At 48.9% G+C, this 20,416-nt stretch overlaps 1 protein-coding gene across 1 annotated transcript; it reads right to left on the bottom strand.

Annotated features, from left to right (window-relative positions):
* Window positions 1-9,034: 9,034 nt before the first annotated feature.
* Window positions 9,035-11,786, bottom strand: LOC131207086 (mitochondrial import receptor subunit TOM40 homolog 2). Its single transcript, XM_058199695.1, has 4 exons — window positions 11,460-11,786; window positions 11,069-11,394; window positions 9,362-9,586; window positions 9,035-9,143 (listed from the first exon to the last, which is right to left on the bottom strand). Exons 1-4 carry the CDS (start codon window positions 11,784-11,786, stop codon window positions 9,035-9,037), a joined length of 987 nt encoding a protein of 328 aa, XP_058055678.1.
* Between the last annotated feature and the right edge of the window lie 8,630 nt (window positions 11,787-20,416).

Raw genomic sequence — 20,416 nt, forward strand, 5'->3', positions numbered from 1 at the left:
CGTATTATGTTTCTTCTTCTTCTTATTGGGCAACAAACGCTGAGCGCTCTTAGCCTGAACCAGAGACAATGTTAATCTCTGATGCTTTCTGTAAGGGTTTGCTTTTACGGACGGGGTTGTTGGTCCCGCGCCAACTCCCTCTGGCACGCCGGTATCGGGAATTTTTGCTCCTGATAATAAAACCAAAAATGTAGTGTATCATAAGGTGCTGAACTGAACAAAAAGGAAAGCTAATCATAATAAAAAATATTTACTACATAAAATCCAAAACCTGCTTACTAATTGCCTTTGGGGCGGAACAAAGTTCGCCGGGCCTGCTAGTTTCAAATAAAAATATAATTAAACCAGAAGGTCGAGGGTTTCTTTTTAAAAAGAAGGTAGGAAGGAGAGTTTTTTTGGTAGTTATCGGTTGAAGGCTGGAGAAGAACTGGAATGCGTCACTATCGAGATCATTCCTGCATCATTGGCATTTGCGCCTGTAGGTCGAACTTGTCTATCCGGAACTCGACTATATGTCTCCCCCTCCGGTGGTTTGATGTTTATGTTTCGTGTTGATACAAAATGGGGTCATAAATGAATGGCATGATCTGGAACTGGAGTGGATTACGGTCGCAAATGAAAGTTTGACACCAACAGGAAGAATCAGAAAAGCCAGCATCAGGAAAACCGGCATCGCTTGGAACAGCGTTAAAAAGGAAGTCATTGTTGGGCTCTTCAGAAAGACTGCAAATCTGGCCTGGGAAGACTGGAACTGCAAATCACCTGGATGTGGCTGATGATGAGCAAATTTATGTGAAAAGCGACCAAAACCAAACCAAATTTGAAAACAAATCACAATTCATAACTTATTGCGTTTCCAGTAAGTTTTTTATTCCGCAACATTAACTCGTACTTATGGAGTTGCTTTCTAATATTGAAAGTCATATCACGATGGCCAATCGATTGGCCGACGGTGCTCCTGCACTAATCTGCTTATTATGGAAAACAACATTTCCACCACAACAAAGGGGGAAGCCCTCGCTGGGGTTTCTGAAAACAATAGCATTCGACACGCACTGTCCGCCGACCAACTGTTGTGCGCCTGGCGGCCCCTTTCGCTCCCGGATGATGATCCGGGATGGTCGCGCGAAATCTTTGCTCCCGGGCAACCGAATCGAATCGCGGGAACCGGGACCGGCAGTAGCGTGCCGACCACAAACCAATTTCGCTTAACCGTAGCTAATCCTTCCCGTTCCCGGCCGTCCCCAGGACACGGTACTATAAACCCGAACCCGAACCGTCGGTGGTAGCAGATTGTGGCCGCACCGAGTGGCGTTTTTACATCCACATCCATTTCCGAGCATCAACAAACCTGGCAGATTTGGGGCGGAGTACCCCGTTTCTTTTGGGCCATTTTCCAGCAGCCATCTTGCGGCACACTGGAGAGCTGACTAACTCGGCTGACGCAACAGAAAAAAAGCAGACATTAATATTCAATTAACCCTCCGAGAACCGCGCGCATCGGTTTCCCATCGGCCCATGGTCGGTGGTCGGCAAACAATTGTTTAGCGGTGATGTTGATGCCGGCGCCGGCGTCCTATCGGCGCTAATGTTCCAGCTTCCGGCTTCGTTTAATTGGGTTTATTTTGAAATGTGTCAGTCGTCGGGTTTTTTTTCGGTTCCTCTGATTGCGCCGCATAGCCGCGCCGCGTAGTCAATAAATCTTTGGCATTTTAATTAAAATTTCCACTTTTCCCCATCAAACTACACACCGTTCCTGGCTGGCTGCCTGCAAATGGCGGGGTTCGTTTGATTTTGTGTTCGCCCCACCTGTGAGTAATGGCGGTTCCAGTTCATCATCCGCGAACGGCCGAACGGTGGAATCCAGATGGATTGGGAACGATCGCCAAGAGGCAGACCGCTGAGGCCGCTGCTTACAATTCGAGCTTCATCCATAAAACCTGTCATCCTGTCGGCCGTCGGTACAATTGCGGACGCGTGAATTATTTACAACGCGGCCAACGCGGTGTTCCCCCGGGGCAGTAAAAGTTTTCCATCGGCAGCCAGCCGCCCGCGTTTTTGCCGATTACACTTAATTCCACTCGACTTCGGCCAGATTTAGCGTGCCGTCGTTTAGATTTGAGCGCAGCTGAAGACCGAAATCGTGTCTTCGACATCGGCGACAAAGAAAGTGTGCGGCAAGGACGTGCGTGCCACCGGAGAAGCCACGGAACACACGCAACATTACCGATGGTAATTGAATTCAACGTGTCGCTAGCGCGCCCGAGGACTTGACGGCTCTGTCAAGCGGACCGACCGCGCCGGAGCTCCGTAATTAGTTCCTCTACGCGAAGTGCCGTCAGCTGCAGACCGATTTCCGCAGCCTGGCGATCCTATCCTCTGTCCCGACGACCAACCGGTTAACGTGCCACCCGTTCCGTGGGGCGCTTTCAACCGCCGCTCACATAATTCAGTAACCGGCAGGCGGGTGTTCTAGGGTGCCCAAGGCGAAAGTGCCACTTCAAAAATACTTCTCTGCACTCTTTTCGAAGGACGTGCCCATCAACCAGCTATTGCCCAGGCTGCTGGCGCGAGTTATTAGCAGTTTCCATTCGTCAACCGGGGGCTTGTGCATTGCCTTTCTGCTTTTCCCACACACCATTTTGAGGGATGCTTCAAAACACAGTGCCACGTTTGAATGGTAATGTGTTTGAGTTGTTTTACGAATTCTTTGCATAATGCATTCATTTCTATCTTGCCCAAAGCATGGCCTAAAACGAAGGAAAATGGCACCGAAAAACATTAACTGATTTAAAATCAACGAATCACCATATCGGGACTTTCAGCGATTCATTTATTTGATTGTTTGCAACATTTACTCAATTTCGAGCTTTCGTTCGGAGCTTTAGCTTAGAGAATTTCCACTCACCACCTATGAGAACCACGATAAGAAAACGGCACAGAACACTAAGAAACTTCAAATCGCGCGCTCTACGCAAGTCAAACCGTCCATTAGGTAGGGAAACCATCGCTTTGAACTGAAGCGGAATGCGACCCACGCTTCCTTAGCCAGCACTCGGCCGGAGCAGCGAGCCTTCGTTCCGGAAGAATGCCTCAAGTTCCGCGACTCATTGACGCACGGTCGGTTGTGTCTGGAAGAAAGTTCTCTTGCGTTCTCTTTGAACCGCCATCAAGCCGCATTGCTCAGCGCTCGAAGAAAGGCATGCAAATGTTCGCCCTGCTAAACATACGCACCCCGCGCAGCGCCCGTTGCCTTTGCCATCATCGCGCCGGCGGCGATTATTAGCTTATCCTTTGCGCCCGGCACAAAGCGCGGCGGTTCACTTTCTCAAGAAAGGCACTACTTTAAAGGCTCGACCCTCCGACCGCATAATGTCGGCAAAATTTATCTAAAAGCCCGTTCCGGCGCCACTCTCTTGCCGGTGGCCCGCTTTTTCCGGTGCCATTAGTCATAAAAGTGCTTCAGTCGGAATTTATATCGTCTACGTGCTGTTGCTGTCGAACAAGGATCGTTGGATGTCCCGGGTTGCCGGTTTCGATGCCTGAGTTTCGCCCCATCCGTGTGTGTTGTGTGCCTGCTTTCGATACAGCACGAACCTCGACAATGTTCTGCCCTTCGGTGCACTTTAGTTAAATGCATTTTCTCCTGCCAAGAAAAACTATAGAGAGCGAGAGAGAGAGAGAGAGAGAGTGAGAGAGACAGGCCAGCAATCTTATGGCCACCGGTGCACACATGTAGTCTTGAATTCTAATGTGAAATATAGATTGCATTCCGGGGTGTGTTCATAAAAAGCCTCCCAGCCAGGGAGCCGAGTGGACCAGAAAGATAAATAATTCTTCCCGGAAGATTACTCTCGGGAGTGGTAAATTATTGCCGCCCGGTAGGATTGCCAGGACGAGCAAAAACACCGCCCACCGGGTGGCAGGCAGGTGCAAACGGCAACCTCAATACACAGCAGCTGCCGAAGGGGGAAGCTCGGCCGGCCACATACAACATGGAAACGGAAAAGATTTAAGAGAATTGTAAACCGTCCGCTCCAATTCGCTGTCGGACGCAAAAAAGGGGGTTAACGCAGCTGGGAGGATAATCAGATTGCATCAGAGGAAAGTGCATTTAGCATCGATAAAACTTTGGCCCAGCATGAATGCGGTCATGGGCCACAAAACCTTCTCGATTCAAGCGCATTTCATCACAGCTAAGCAGTGGGTCAGTTGTGTTGAAATGAAAAGGCTTAACTGCCGAAGTTAAGCCAAAATGGCAGTAAACGGCAGAAAGTTTTCCCATTTTTCGAGAAGTGGAATGAAAGCCACATTGCAGCTCGATGATGATTTAGATTAGGTTCAAGTGGAAATGCCACAAATATTAGTGTGAGGTGATAGCATTCCAAGTAAACGACACAATTTTGAATCGGTTAACTGAACCGATTGGCGGTGTGGCGTTTGGTCCATAATTTACAGCAAATCCTCTCCATTAGTTCATACGTTTTGGGTGCAATTGTGAAATATTCCACATTGTAATGTTGATTCCAGAAGAATGAGTGAAAATATGCTCTCTGCGCGATACAATTCAGAGGCCATTCAACTTTATGCTCCAAACGCTGCAATGCTGCTTTTTAATGCTATTTATGCTTTATGCTCCAAACCTGGACAAATAATATTGTATTGTTCTTTTTTGTTTCCCGGAACTTCGAATAAGGATGTAATATTTTACCAAAACGCTTTCCCTCAAATGATAGCCGTTGTTGTTATTGCTTTGCTATTTTGTGCATCAGGCTTATTTCATCTCTTTTGCTGGCGTTATAAGTTTATTGTTTAGGAATTATTTGTTGATCGGTTTTGATTTATTGGATTGTTGATAGAAGATAGAGAAAACACGTTTGTTCAGTACGAGGGCTCACGCAGGAAAAGGGAAAATTTATTTACCCTAATAGGTTAGGAAGTGACTCAGTCGTCCTTCAGTGGCGTTTCGTTACACAAGGTAGCTGGACCTCAACCACGCTCTTCAACTCCTTTGCGCTAATCGCTTTAGGGTGTCCACAGAAAGAAGCTCCAAATTGAAACAGCAAAAATTGCTAACTCAATAATTTTATGGTAAAGGTTTCTTCAAAATATCGTATTATCGTTTTATTCGACAGAGTCCTTGGTAGATCGTTCAAACGATGGCTAATGGTTGAAACATTTCGTTTACAGATTAATTATCAATTTTTGAGTGAAACAGCGCCTGCAAAACCAATAAATAAATTCGGCCGTTTGCCCAAATTAGAAGGACACAGAATATCGTGTTCGGTTGATGTCGTTGAAACTAAACTCTCTTTTATCACCGGTATCTTCTCACTGGACCCGTTGCCTTCCATCAACGGCCCAGCTGGTTGCGAACATTTTATTGTGGCAAAAACAGCTTCGTTTGGCTGCCACCGACGCAAATCGCTATTCCTTCAAAACCCACTATGCGCCTCCATCGAAGTTTCGCTCACATTCCAGTCCCGTCACTTTCGTAGTCGAAGCAAAAGTCGACCAGATCAACCTCGCGGAGCGGTATTCGCTTCTCCATACCGATGTTTTGTTGTTCCCGCACCCGCACCCGCACCGCAAACACCGATCGGCCGTTCCGTCAAATTTAATTACCGAAGAAAACTCCAGAAAGCAACACCGCCACCGGGGCACCGCGCGAAGATTGGTAGCGGCGCGGGTGCGGGTGGCGCGGAATGAGCAATGAACTGATGGGTGGAAAGACCAAAAAACATCCCCTTAAAGCGCCGTGGCCGTCGTACCGTGAATTTATCGCCTACGTCAGCCGAACAAGGCAAGGGATAATGCCAACCCGTTTGGCAACCACGCGCGCGGTTCGGGAAAACCCGGGGAGATCGGGCGGGAGAAAATTTATCGCTTCATTAAATTTTCACCAAAAGAAAAATGGAGCCGTAGCGCCCGGGGCCGGAGGCGGAAACTTTTCCCGTGGTGATGGTGCCCGTTGACGAATCCACGGGCACCACGCAAATGGCGCGAAACGTGAGAAAACACTTCGCCGCCGCCGTCGGCGCAGGGAAGCCAATGGACCATGAATCGGCAACAGGGTGGTGGGCCTGGAAAAAAAATGCGACGGATTCTTGGGACGGACCTGAGACCCCGTGTGTTGGGCGGAAACAGAGAAATGAGAGGTTCTTCTCGCGGCAAGGCGCGCGAAGGCGTGAATGTGTCCACGGCGAGTGAGCGCAAACGGAATGAAGATGCGCAAGCGGAACCGGCGGCCGGTGTGCGGGGATTAATGAAGATAATAAATGTTTAATTTTTTAATCGCCCCAATGAGAGTAATTACTAAAAGTTGCACACTTTCCCGCTTTCCGGTGCATGGATTAGAATGCTTCGGACGGAAGGTTGCCCGAGGGCCGGCCGAATTTTGAAAGGAAATAAAACTCTTCCGAAAGTGCCCCGTGGGAACGGGGAAAACGCCGAAGCGAACCCTTCGAAGGACCCGGTTTCCCGGCCGGCATCAACACTCATTTTCCTTTCAGTGGGTCGGCTTTCTTCTCGAAACCCGGTCCCATGAGGCGTTCCGTGGGAGGCAAGACAAAGCCCTGTTCCTTATTCGCTCGCTAAGCGTTAATGGTACTTACTTTGGGCCCACCCAAGGTAAGTAGATAACGGAGCTGCTTGGTGGGTGCTAAAATTTACGACATAATTCCCGTTGCCGTTTTTTTCCCGTGGTTTCCAAAGAAAGGCGCTCTTTGCAGAAAAAAAGACTCAACCATCCATCCTCGCGCACGGGCAATGGGACCGTTGGCTGGCGCTTGACATGATGCTTTAATTGTGACCGTAATGTGATTACAGCCTGACGGAGCCCACCGGTCCCGGCAAACAATGGTCCTGCTGCCGACATAATTCATCTCCTGAGCCAGAATGCGCATCCTTTCGGTGGTGGCCGTGCGCGATTTATTGGCGTCCCGGGTTATCTAACGCCATTCAGTAAGACGTTTCGCTTTTTTAAGGCCTTACTTTCTGAAGGGGCGACCACCATAATGCATTTTCATAATGCCCCCGGAAGGATTCGGGGGCCGTTTTCCACGAAGGTCCAAATCGTTGCTTGGATCAAATGGCAAAAAACGAAGGGCTTTAAATGTAGAAAGAAACGAGCTACATAAAACCATTAACCGGTTTCGGGGCAAACTTTTCGAACTTTGGCTTGGTACTTCCGCACCCGGCGGAGGCCAAGTGATTGGCCAACCTGCCCGACGACATATTGTAAAGATAAAACACACTTTAAATGGAAACTTTTCCGTTCCCCAGCGCGCGCATACGTGAAAGTGAAAGCCAAGCCAGTGAGTGAGTGAGTGAGCTTGCCATCGAACAGAGTTCGCCCAAGGATGGCCCAGCTGGGCCGGTGGAGCGACCCAATGACACATGTCGGACGGGCCAGGGAGCCAGCAAAAAAGTTTCTCCAACATCACCGTAACCAAACCACCGGAACCGCCGGTAGCCGTCCACGGGAGATCTGCGTATTAGCCTTCCAATCCCGGCACACCCGGGTCCTTTTTGGTCGAAGCCGGTGCCTGCTTCTGCCCTTAATCCTACCGGCGGAGGCAAAATGTGTGTGGCTAAACTTTACAACCCGGAAAACAGAACTGTAGCTCCTGACCGAAGCGGTAGGTTTTGCCATTCCTTGCTGATAAGGCAAAACAGTAGGGCCTTGGGGGAAAAGTGCGGAAGTCACCGGCCGAATTTCTGAGCATAAATTTGAGGCATTCCAGATTGGTGACTTCGTAAAATTAAATCCCATGACTTCCCATGCGGGCTTTGTGGGTCACATTCCGGTTCACATCACCGGGCTGGTCATTGATCGCCGGCCGACCACCACCGAGATCACATCAGCCACCGTTTTTTTATGGAATTTCCGGTTTCCCGGTTCGTGGCGTTCTCTAGAAACTTGTTTCTGAATGTTGGCGGAACCACCGTCGGAAGGCTGGAAGGTTTCGACCCCAATTCGGTCGTAAAAACTAATAGCCTCCGCATGGGCGGATGTCGTGGGGGTCCATGCGTTTCGCTTTGAACCGGAAATGCGTTCTTGTTGAAAAGCGTTTGCCAGATGAACAGACAGGGCCACCGATTTGGAGTTTTCCCGGAATTGAACGCGCGCCTAAAGTCATCAAGTGCATCAAGCGTGCTCTATTGCACTGACGATTAACCCTACACCTGGTTCACATCACCAACTTAGCCATCGGAACGGAATGACCACAAAACCGGTTCAGTGTAGCTCCGTTGGGACTAATCAACGCAATCATTAGGCCGTCCATTAAATCCTGAATGAAATTAAACTAGGAAAAAGTCACAAAAAATGCATCCCGATGCAGTGCCCGACTGCTGAGCTCGTGCCACCCATTCAATTTTAATCAATCCTGGCCACAAAACTCCAGCACTGGAATCAATTATAGCACACATACATCGCGATGGTGTAGATTAAAAAATAGTTTAAAATTGAATTGACCAGTTCCACGAAGGCCCGCACTCGACTCGCATCGATCATCAGGCCATAAAAACGTGCGTTGGCGCGAAAATTATTGGCCGCACTGTAGGCTGGATCCGCGGTGCTTGTCGAGCCTCCGGAAGGACGTGGCTCGAGTGCTTGGCAAACAGGACGAAACGACACGACAATGAGAACGAAACAGGCACATTTTAAATTGAATCAATAGAAGCGCACCCAATTCGGTGCGAAGCCATTGCCCCTGGGTGGTGAAGGCGATTAACGAAAATTGTGTCATGATTGAACCAATAGAAGGCGTACGCTGCGAAGGGTGGAAACAAAACCAAACCGCCATCAGCGCTGCTGGTGACTGATTGTGGGTGGCTGAGGTTCGAACCGCTTTTTATTATATGAGTTTCCCCACCGTTCGATGAGCGATCGCACTAATTTTGGTCTCCCAACGGAGGCCCTCAACTGACGTGGTGCTCTCGCTGATTTATTTCGACCCCCGGTTGGGTGTCGAAGTTAAAGTTTAGTACCTTTTTGTCTGCGATCGCTACTCATCCAACGAGCCCACCGTCAGAGCAAATTAGAATCCAAATCAATCCGAAAGCCACACTGGAACGTGTTTTTCGGTATGCAAAACAGCAAACTCCAACACACGCTGAACGCAGCCGGTGTCAGCTTCCTTCAGTTCAGACCCGTCATTAGCAGCAGCCGCAACCATCGATCATCGGTGCATCGGTTGATGCCGGCGTGGTGTTGTTGTTGTTTGGTGGACGTTTTTCGTTTGACGGGTGCACATGAAACGACACCCAGAAAAATGTCCCGTCCGGGGATGGAATCAATTTTGGGATTTAATTGCGTCGAATCTTTGCCGGGACATCGCTAGCGGCCGCTACCAACCTGCCGTAGGTGAACCCGAGCGTCCAGTCGGAATCGAACGAGCCGCGAATTACCGTGTCCGGGAGGTCCACGCGGTAGCAGATGGTGCCGAGAGCCTGGCGCTCCCACCGGTTGATGGCAACCGACGAGCCCAACTGCAGCATGTCCGACACTTTCCGCCAGTAGCTCAGATCGAACGCTTCCGGTGAAACCGTGGCCGCCAGCGTCCACGTTTCGCGATTGTATCTGTGCCGTAAGAGAAAGCAAACGGTTAATGATGGCATCGCTTTGAAGTTGACAACATGGTGGTCATGCTATGTCAACGGCAGCCTAAGCGATAGGTCGCCAGGTCCAGTCGAAAATGAGATTGTGTAAACGGATGGCTCCTAATTTGGACCTCCTCATTAAGCATTTTTGGCAACATTATCTTGTTCTAACATTTGTCAAAAGATTTCAACTTACAACTAAACATGTTTTAGTCGGCAACTTGCGGAATTGATGCCCTCTTATGTGCCTAAAAAAGGGAATGCGAACATCATAGGTATTTTGCTGCAGAATCGCATCGAAGACATGGAACTTTTCAATTCACTAACAAAGAGCGTGGGAAGCATCCAAAACTGATCAAGAACGCTGAATTACAAGAACTTTTGGGCTATAATAACACACAAACGCCACAACAACACGCCGGTCAGCTAAATGTATCGAAATACACCACAACCCTACGTTTGAAGGTCCTGGGAAAGATCCAGAAAATTGGAAAATGGGTGTCACATGAACTGAACGAAAGAAAGCAGCAAAACCGAAGTGAGTGAGTGAGGAAAGAAATGGATTCATTTTGAGAATCCTGCAAAGAAAAAATCAAGGGCCAGTCAGGGACAACCGTCAACTTCGACTGCAAAAACGTAATATTGTGTGTCCGATGAGACCAGCAAGGTGTGGTGTACCACAAGTTCCCAAAACCTGACGCTTCGGATTCAGATCGATTAAATATAATAAATAAAATAAAAAAATAATGGGCCAGAAGACACGGTAACATAACTTTGGCGAGGCATCCACAAATTATCAATTCCATAAAAAATAGTCTCATTTTCGATTCTTAAACCTCATTATTTTACATATTTCTATGCTTACAAACATACATTAGAAAGGAAAAATAGAAAATTTAGTTTACGTTCGCCTTTAGAAAATTTCGATTGTTTTTAAAAAAAATGGTATCTTCAGCATGCAAGTCGTGCATTAGAATTGAAATTGAGTACCACTATGGACTAAGCCGTCTGAATTACTCGTTTATCAAAGAATGCATTGAACTGTTGCTAAGGCATTAGTAACTCATTGCAAACACTAAACACACACAAGCTTATAAAATGGCGGTAGACCGCTCAGGTATTTAACAATTAAGGGAAGTCAGTTTCATTGAAAAGCCATAAAATGGTGAAATCCCGAATGTGGTATGCGAAACGCGGACCGGGACCATAAAACTGCTCAACAACAACCACCGTTTGTCTGAAAGTAATTCAATTCAAACGTAGGCTACTAGATTCGCCCGCTGGCAGCACCACCACCGCTGCTTAATCGCATTAATTAAGTGGCTTGTAGCCGTTGTTCCCGGCTGCCGCTGCCTGCTACGGAGGTGCTGGCCGCAAAATTGTCCCCACTAATCCCGGCTGCACTTATTTCTAAGACCCCGTGGCCGGCATGGCCTGGGGGGCGAGCTATATTCACACCCACCTGCTGGCGAAGGCCACTCCCGTACGGAACACGCCGCGGTGGCACTCGGTCAGGACCTCCAGCCCGACGCACAGCCGATCGTTCAGGCTGACCAGATGATCCGCGCTGAAGCGGCACGAACCGGGCGTAGCCGTGCCACCGTAGCGCACGGTCGACGTGTGACTTAAGCCCGTATGCTGCACGGACAGCTCGTCGACGAGCGGAAGCCGTCGGGGTTGGAGCTGCAGGCTCGCTGTGACACAGAGCGCCTCGACCGGACGATACCGGAACTGCAGGTTCGAGGCGAGCGTGCTCGGATTCACATCGAACGCCACAAGTGGTGTTTTCTGGAATTGTGGAAACACATGAATAGGCACCGACGCAAGGACACTACACGCACATACACACCTACCAAGACGTGGTCACTGCAGCGTCGCTGGTACTGACCGCCACACCGGAAGCCGGTCGGTGTGACGTGGCTTAGCGTCCAGCTGCACCCGACACTGCGGTTCACACCGAGCCCGCGCGTTACGTTCAGCTGCAGCCCTTCGAACCAGAGCGGCCTCAGGTGGCCGATACGTTCGTGAAGATTTGCCATATCGCCCGGATTGAGACTCGGCTGCCGGACTCCCGTCGTCCAGGTGAACGGCCACGGGAAGCGTGCCCCGGGGCGGTCCTGCTCTGGCACGCACGGCTTCCGTGTCCACGTTTCATCGCCACGACCGTCGTGAAAGTTCATGCTGAAGCTCAAGCACACCGCCGCGACTGACGCGAAATTTCACGCAGCCAACTAAGATGGCGCCGTGCCAAGGGAAAAGCAAACAGAATTCAATTTACCGTAACAGGGCGCGTCGCCGCCGCCGCCTGCTGCGGTCTTGGCGTGCCTGGCAGAACGGGCAACATTGCAGCATTCCGAAACGATTTGCATAAACAAACGCCAAGTGTCATCGGGATCGGGCCCCGATGCTGGAAGTGCCCCGGGTGCCAAAAGTGACACCGTGACGACAGTTACGACCCCGGCGATTGTCCTGTGGGCCGGGCCAGAATTCGCCAGGAGCAGACAAAAAAAGTGTGAACTCTGCGAAACTCTCGCAAACCGAACCCAAACTCGCCTCGAAGGCCTCCCATCGTCGTCGTTGGTATCGAACACTGGCGTGACATTTATCAAATGCATTTTTCAATAACGGCGGCTGCGGCGACCGTAGGGCGCTCTGGGGCGCGGGTTTGAGGTGAGACCGAAATTGCTGCAAAGGACCACATTATGGACTGCAGTAAAACTCGTGATGAAAAATCATCCCCGCAAACTCGGTGCTGCTGGCCCCCACCGACAGGAACGTGGCTCGCATAAAACTGGCGACGGCAAACCGGGGCTCAGAAACAATAAGCGGCACAGTGGACCGAAAAAAAGAATAAAATAATAATAATAAATGCCGTCACACTACGGTCGGCACTCTCGTCGAATAGGGAGACTAAATCATGCTGCGCACTTCTCGATGCAGACAAACACTATTTCTTGCACCGTCGTTTTTGGAGGGTTTTTCGAAGCTGCCGGGCCGTTCCTTGGCAGCGTCGCCAGTGGACAGTGTTGCATTGTGCAAACCGCCATTTTTCCATGCTGCCGGAATGCATAATCAGCGAGAGTGTCATCGATGCCCGCGGAAGGTCAATCGGTTCGGAAGGCAGCAACTTACAGCCCGCAGGCCCGGGGTAAACCGCAATACATTTCCATACGGAACGGGAACGGGTTTATCGGGATTTTTATGACATCGGGGTGATCGGGCGAAAAAGAGAAAAACACAGGCATCGAAACACAATTTGTACTGCACCAGTCGCAGCCGCGCCCTGGGCCGGGAGCGATGGGATTATTAATTTTCTCACCCATCTCTGCGGCTGCGGGTCTTATCGCCATCGACAGCCCGGACGGTCTCGAGCTCGAAAAATGCAAATGCAATCCGCAGAAGGCCGATCCGAAGAACACACAGAGAGATGGGACGCTAAAGAAGCAAACGCTATCCGGCGAGCATAAACCAACATATTGCAGATAAACGCTGTGTGCGGTCCCCTCCTGTCGGTGTCCTTTTTTGATTGTGGCATCCTTCAGGGTTTGAGGTTTTTCTATTCTTCTGCATTTTTACAGTTTATTTTCTATAGAGTTCTTCAACGGATCGTTCCATCTGATATAAGCTCTTCTACTAAATAAAACAGGTTGTGTTATGGTAATCCGCAGAGCTGATAGTTGGCACCAGGCGGCTCAATAAGTTTTGCGGTTCGATAAGAAAAACACAATTTTATGGTTTGAAGTACACTTTATTATTCAGTATGATCTCGCTGAACATCAATACACTTATTCCAACGAGACTCCAGTTTATGAATACCATCCTTGAAGTGAGGATCCGGAAGGGCTTCAAAATACGCTTCAGCAGTCTTTATGACGTCATCATATGATGAAAAACACTTACCACGCATGATTTTTTTAAGGTCTGGAAACAGATGAAAGTCGCTAGAGGCCAAATCTGGTGAATATGGTAGATGTTCGAACTTTAATTCATTGATTTTTGCCATTGTCGAAATGCTCTCGTGACACGCTGCATTGTCCTGATGAAAGGGGATATTTTTCTTTTGCAAACCGGGTCTTTTTTCACGAATTTTCTCCTTCAGCTGGTCTAAAAGGTTACAATCATAAAGGGAATTTATTGTTCTACCAGTTTGCAAGTAATCCGCTAACAAAATTTCATTCGTATCCCCAAAAATTAATGCCAACAACTTCTTGGTCGTTTTTTGGATACGAACTCATTTTGGAGCTGAAGAACTAGGTTCATACCACTCTTTCGCATCATGTTTTGGACCCAAGTCTCCTCCATAATGATGAGTCGACGCACAAAATCCACTTGATCCTTTCGAAAACGCTCTGTTGCCGAGAAAGTTGTTGGATGTGTTTTTTCTCCATTGTTTCAGTCACTCGACGATTATCCGATTGTTGCTGTTTTTGGATGTCCTTGACGTTGATCCTCTTCAAGGCTTGAACAACCACGTTTAAATTCAGCCCATCCTCATCTTTTCACTCTATTAATTGAAGGCGAAGAGTCCTTACATACTTTCAACGCTCTTTTCGCATGAGATCACAATGCGAACGTGGAGACGGCTGGTCGCAGCACAGAATTGGGCCTCGGTAGTCTCCCCGGTTGTGTGCTACTTAGTTTCGAATCGACCATCAATGAACGTAAAAGTAAATTTCAATTGTGAGTAATGATTTTAAATTCAATGATTGATTTGCGGCTTCACTTTGCCGAAGCCTTCAAGGTATCAGGGCGTTTTCACACACGTGCTCCTGGCATCCAATCCATCCAATCTTTCCCCGATTAATTTTCCATTTTATGATTGGCTTTGGCCTTTGAAAACGAGGTTAAAACCCGGTTCTATTACCCGTAGAAAATTAAATCGCAATGTCGTTTCGCTAAACCGGGCTGAAGTTTAGCGCCAATAAACCCATAAGCCGTCAACCGGTGCCGCTGTTTTCGCGAGTTTATGACGCCGGTTGATGTTGAATTTATCGTCGGCGGAAAATCAATTTAGCATCCGGATGGGCCCCCATTAAAGCCAGTGAGCGAAAAAGAGCGCGAAAGAGAGTGTGTGCGTGTCACTGTTTGCCCTTTTTATGGGTGAGTGCCATTTGGAGTGTCTTCTGACGTGGCCGCACCTTGCCCGGAGCCGGGCTACAAATCACCCATGATGGATAATTAAAAGCGGTACCTCGTTTTAAAACAAAAACCCCACCGTGCACCGTGTGGCCGAATGTAACCATCGTACCATAAATTCAAGCTCAATCGAACGAAACGCTTCCGACCGGGTGGGGCACCGGTGAAATCAATTCATCCGGTGCACCCGGGCGGGCAACCCGGAAGTAGGGCAACCGTCAACCACGGAGTGGCCACGGAAACGCTTAAACACACACAAACGCGGGCACGTTCGGGCCCACTGACCCGGACCGGAGCCGCCTGCAAGCGCCGGACACGGAACCTCCCAATTTTTATGAGCGAATTATATTGATTTACCGACACGCTCGGCAAACATCCGCAGCCAACGGTCAACGGTCGGGCCAGCGGCGAGATTTCCTTTCCGAACGGCAGTTTAATTGCCGCAGCCCGCCGGCCGACCAGGATGTCCGTGGTCAGGGATGGCAGGATCATTACGCTGCCGGGCTGGGCCAAAGCGCAGTCGGAGCTGCCGCGTAACACGCAACGACATTTCCCGTTTCCGGTTGATTGCCGTTGCTGCACATTACTCATAAAATGTCTGCCATTTGGCCAGCGAGATTGTTTGGGATCGCGGACGGCGGCCGCGACTTTACTGGCCCCCTGATCAGGTGACCCATTTTTTTGGGCCGGGCTTTTATGATGACCGGTGGTGCCGTGGCCGGTTGGCAGGAAATTTAATGACACCCGATATCCGGGCCGGGCCGTGCCGGAAATCTCCGTCGGGCTTTTGGGTTGGGAAAAAGCAAACACGCACACATGCCAGTGGCGATCGTGCATATAGGTTCCGGTTGGTGGTTGATGGTCCGGTGCCACCGCCAAATAGGGCGAATTGTTTCAATCGCAAAGTTCACTGAATTACAGCAAAAGGAAACGGAAATGGTTCCTTTTTTGCTGTCCCGAATCACGAAGGAAATGGTAAGGAAGTCAACTGGTTTTGTTAATACGACAAAAAAAGATAAAGCGAATGATATATTTTTGATATCAAAATAGTATAACATAATTAAGCCGCTTAGTTCGTTTGGGTTCCGTAAGGTTTGCTATTGTTGCTTCCAGCTTCGAGGATCACTGTGGGCTCCGGTTGACATATTGCCGCACGAAAAAGCATAGCGTCGTCGGCCACAAACGACGGCCTTTATTTGCATGCGATTCGGTTCCTATCTAACTTCCGGTGCCGCTTTATCGTAGTGATTTGCATTCGTTTAACGATTATTACACCGGCGCTTTGTAGTCCGGGGTCGCCCTAAACCTTCGACGATACTAAAGGGCCCATGTGTCCCACGGTTGTTAACACGTTGTTGACGAACCCGGGGCCAGGACTAACTATTTCTGCACTGGCAGCAGCCAGCCAAGTCCGGTGGACAGGGACCGGTCCGGGCCAGTAGTAACTTTCTGACGGCCATTCCGGTGGTCGCTGCGCTGGTTGCGCCGTAAATTCAAGCACCAACCGTTTCCAAACTGCAAACTTTGCCATTACGGTTTCGTGCAAACCGTGAACAAATAGAGAGTGCAGCTAAATAGTTTTCCGTACACAAACATTCGTGCAGCAGAGCTTCAAGAGCGCCTACGGCCGTCCGAGTCCTCGGTCGGCCACGGGGCTGGCACGATCAGGGCACAACATCACTCTACCATTAACTACGCACTCGTAAAGTTTCGGTTATGAACAATCAAAACTTTGACGAATGCGACGGCGCCGTAACCGTGGTTTACGATCTGCCGAGTGACATTAAAAGTTGTTGCGCACCTCGTGGCCAGTTACAGCTGCTGGCTCGAAGCAACTCGACGCGTCAACTGTTGACAGTGTGGTTCCTTTTAGCATACCATCCGTTTGGATCGAAAACGTGTGCCTATGGCCCAATTTTATTTGTCTTTTCAAACAACGCAATCAAATTGAGCCCCGAAAAACAGACAAACCAAACAATTGGCATCAAAACAAGTCTGCATTGACTTCAATCCAGAATCATTGAAGGAATGAATGAATTGTGTTCACGTTACGTCTTAGGCTTAGGGTGTTTTTTATTACATTCTGGACATAGAACACGTTTTGGGAGTTCAACTGCCTTCGAATTTCTTACTCGGTTTAAAAGACGAATGATGGACCTTTAAGCCAATCAAGGAACGATGGACCGGAATTCAAAGCGAATGGAATGTGACAAGTGCAAAGGCTCCACATCTTGGCGGCTTAAGCAGGGAGCTTTTACAAGTAACTGAGCCTTCAAAATCCTGCCGGGAGCTAATGGAACAAGACCAGGCAGACTGTGGAACCTCGAAAATAAAAAGACTTTTACACTTCGACGTTCGTCATCACAATTCTTTCAAATCACCTCCTCTTTGATTTTATTTTTACGTTTCTTATTTATAATCAGATGCCGATTCCGCGGCTCGCACATACCAAAGAACTCCATTGCAGCGATAATATATACCCTAGTGTTAATATCCCTTATTAGGGCTGAAATTTGACTCGTCCATGTTGCCTGCATGTTGACGATCCTGATGCTTTATCATTCCAACAAACTCTTTTTCCTATCTTTCAGCTATCTTGAGTCCTTATCAGGTTCTTCTTGCCATTGGACTCATTTCCCTCTGTTCAGTTTTTCAAAAACAGGCCGATTTCATATCCGGTATCCTCGTATGTCGTAGGATTGCAACCAACTGCATTTGTTGAGGCAATCTTGCTAGCTGATAACGTGTTCCGAGAGCTAGTCGTTTTATGGCCGGATGTTAAGTAATTCATGCGTTCTACTAGAGAGTAGGACAATTTTAGGTTTAGGTTCGTTATCATGTTACCCGGTACTTCGTGCTGGCCATAAAGTTTTACGTGTAGCAGATGTGTTTGTTGACTGTAAGGTCCCAAATTTAACGAATAGAATCTCCCTTAGCATTGCTGGATATAATTCATGGCTTACACAGCCTTTGGTCTCTGCAAAAGCTAAAGACCAACCATTTGAGAATTATAACCTCTCGATCGTAGCAATTTGCTGGCAGCCATTACAGTGCTTCGTGCTGCGTTTTATTATCCTTTCATCGATAAAGTTCCAAACATTGAGGAATATCAAAAGCAAAAGGCGACACACGTTATCTGATTAAATCAAATTGGAGCGATTGCTTGCGATGGAGAGATTATAAACGCATTAGAGCGAAGAGCTCACTGAAAGTTGCTGGCCAAAATTTGATTACCACTCTTTGAGCCAACCAAACCAACGATTTGGTGGTTCACTTTCGCTTAAGTTCCCATTGCCGCCCAACCGATCGTCTCGGGTCTGACAAATTGTGCCGCTCATCCAACCGCAGCATATCGCGAATTTCACCATCGGTCGCTGGTTTCCTTCAGTCTGCTTCAATTCCCGTCCTGAGCCACTCCTGAGCAAGGAGCACTCATTTCACACGAAAATTAAGTCTTACCGCGCACGTAAGGAGCAGTAACGGAAAAAAGGAATACGAAGGAAAGCAACTACACAAACAAACCGACGGAAAACAATCGCACCGACGGAGCGGTGGTTTTGGTGCCGGCCGGTAAGTAACTGGTGCAGAACAAGTGCATTAACCGCCCCCCGCCTGTTCCCCCCACCCGGGTGGCCCGGGAAAAATGTTCAAATCGGAAAAGTTTTTCCATTAAGAAAGCTTCGCACCGTGGCTGCTGTTTAGCGGCGCGATTGTTTCTCGGTCGCACTTTACCGCACTCTTGCCGTGCCGTGTTCTCAGCAAACTAAACGTTGAACAAATAGGTGCTTTCTGGTGGAACATTTGTAGCACCATCTCGGTCGGAGGGCAAGAAACTCGCCGACTGTGCTGTTCCACCGCGCGGATGCTTCACGTTGGAGAGGCACAATCGCTAAGCGCCGCTGGTTGCCGGTCGGATTGAAGAACTGAGCAAACAAATGATCCTCGGGCGCTGCTAAATTTTAACGAGTTCCAAAGTGGCCACAAAAAATTAGTGTTACTCTTTCGGCTAATACATAAAAAAGTAATGAAAGCAAAAGCGACAGTGACAGTGAAATGTGAGTGGCCCTTTTCGTTTGTCAGTTTCAAACGCTGCAATTGTTCACCACTCATGCCTCCACCGAATGCCTCGCGCTAGTGGAACTGAAGAAGGATAAACAAAGCCCCGATTCACATCCTGGCCGGGCCCGTCTGTCGGCTGTCGTCTGCATTGCCCGCCCGCTCGCTCGCAACAACCTCAACATTAATTCCGAAATTCCAGCATAAAACGGGACAACGACCGGCACGTGGAACTCACATGCACACAATCGCACACCTCCCGGAACGCGAGCGTCCTCCGAAGCAATCCAAACAAACGCTGCCGGGGTCCTTGCCGTGCACGATGCGGCAGCAGCATAAAGCAGAGAAATGCAAATCCCTCCACCGGGCCGTCGGGCGTGACTCGGTGACGGGCGACGCTTTCACTTTCTTTTCGAGCCCCACCCGTGGCTGGCCCGAGGGGGTTGGTAATCGTAAATAAATCCCTACAGCAACCCCAGCCCCCCGGCCGGGCGTCAGCAGCTGGTGGCCCACCGGTCGGCGATATGTAGATGTGGTGAATGAATTTTGTGGTTTTTCGCTCTCACCGAACGAAGCGAAACTTTCCAAAACCGACAGCCTTCCTTCATGGCCACGGTTTTAACGATAAAAGCAGAGCCCAACATGGCGGTGGTGGCAAAACTCGGAGGGCCGCAGATTCGCGCAGAACGAAATGCAGTAATTAAAACCACCAGACTGTCTTCCATCTTTCTGGCGCTGTCAACCGAAGGCCCACGCCGTACGGGAAGGGCGGCCACAGTACAGACACGCTTTAGTAGAAGGTTTTAATATGCCATTTCTTAGATTGCAGAATTCCACCGAAGAGACTGCAATAGTTTCCACTCTTTTTTTGTTCGAAGCTTATTCTCTTTTATCTAGGCACGCCGGATTTAATTTTTAATTAAACTTTTAACTATCCTTACGAAACTTTTACATTCGGCAACCCGAAAACTTCAGTGTGCGAAGTCGCTTGTAAGTTACGATCCACCGATCCTGCTGTAACCGATGGCACATTTTAAAATCGTTAAGCAAACATCAGAGGACTCAATCTTTCGAACGATGGCCAAGACAGGAGCCCAGACGTACACTAAACGCAGCTTATTGGAAACACTCGGATTCGGGTTCACCTTTTACCAACTTCAAATGGCACCGAACCGCCACGGCTCGGCACAATGGGCGCAACAATTAAGCGGTACGGAAGCGTCCTTGCCATTAATCGTTATGGGTAATGCCGGGAGATGGTCTTGGGACTTGTTTTTGGGAAAACCCCCCGAACGACAGGCTCACGGTTTATTTACGAGCGAGTTTACAAGGAATGCCGCGCCTCTGAGCGGCAGTTAACATTAATTTTCAATCATTGCCAGCAGTTGGCTGAACTTAATGGGTTTTAATGGGGCCCCGAACGTCCGAACGGTCCGAACATGGTGGCAAGTTTGGGCGATTAGTTTGAAAAATTACATTCTACTGCTAAGCCTACGGCCGGGGGTCCAGTTAGCCATCGGACACGGATGCAAATCTATTCACGGGAAAAGTAGGTGAAACAAGCTTACCGCTCCGCTTCAATATTGCGCTGGGACCTCATCGTCATCCGGGACCTCAG

Source organism: Anopheles bellator, chromosome 2 (assembly GCF_943735745.2).
Source record: "Anopheles bellator chromosome 2, idAnoBellAS_SP24_06.2, whole genome shotgun sequence".
In the NCBI taxonomy this organism is placed as follows: domain Eukaryota; kingdom Metazoa; phylum Arthropoda; class Insecta; order Diptera; family Culicidae; genus Anopheles; species Anopheles bellator.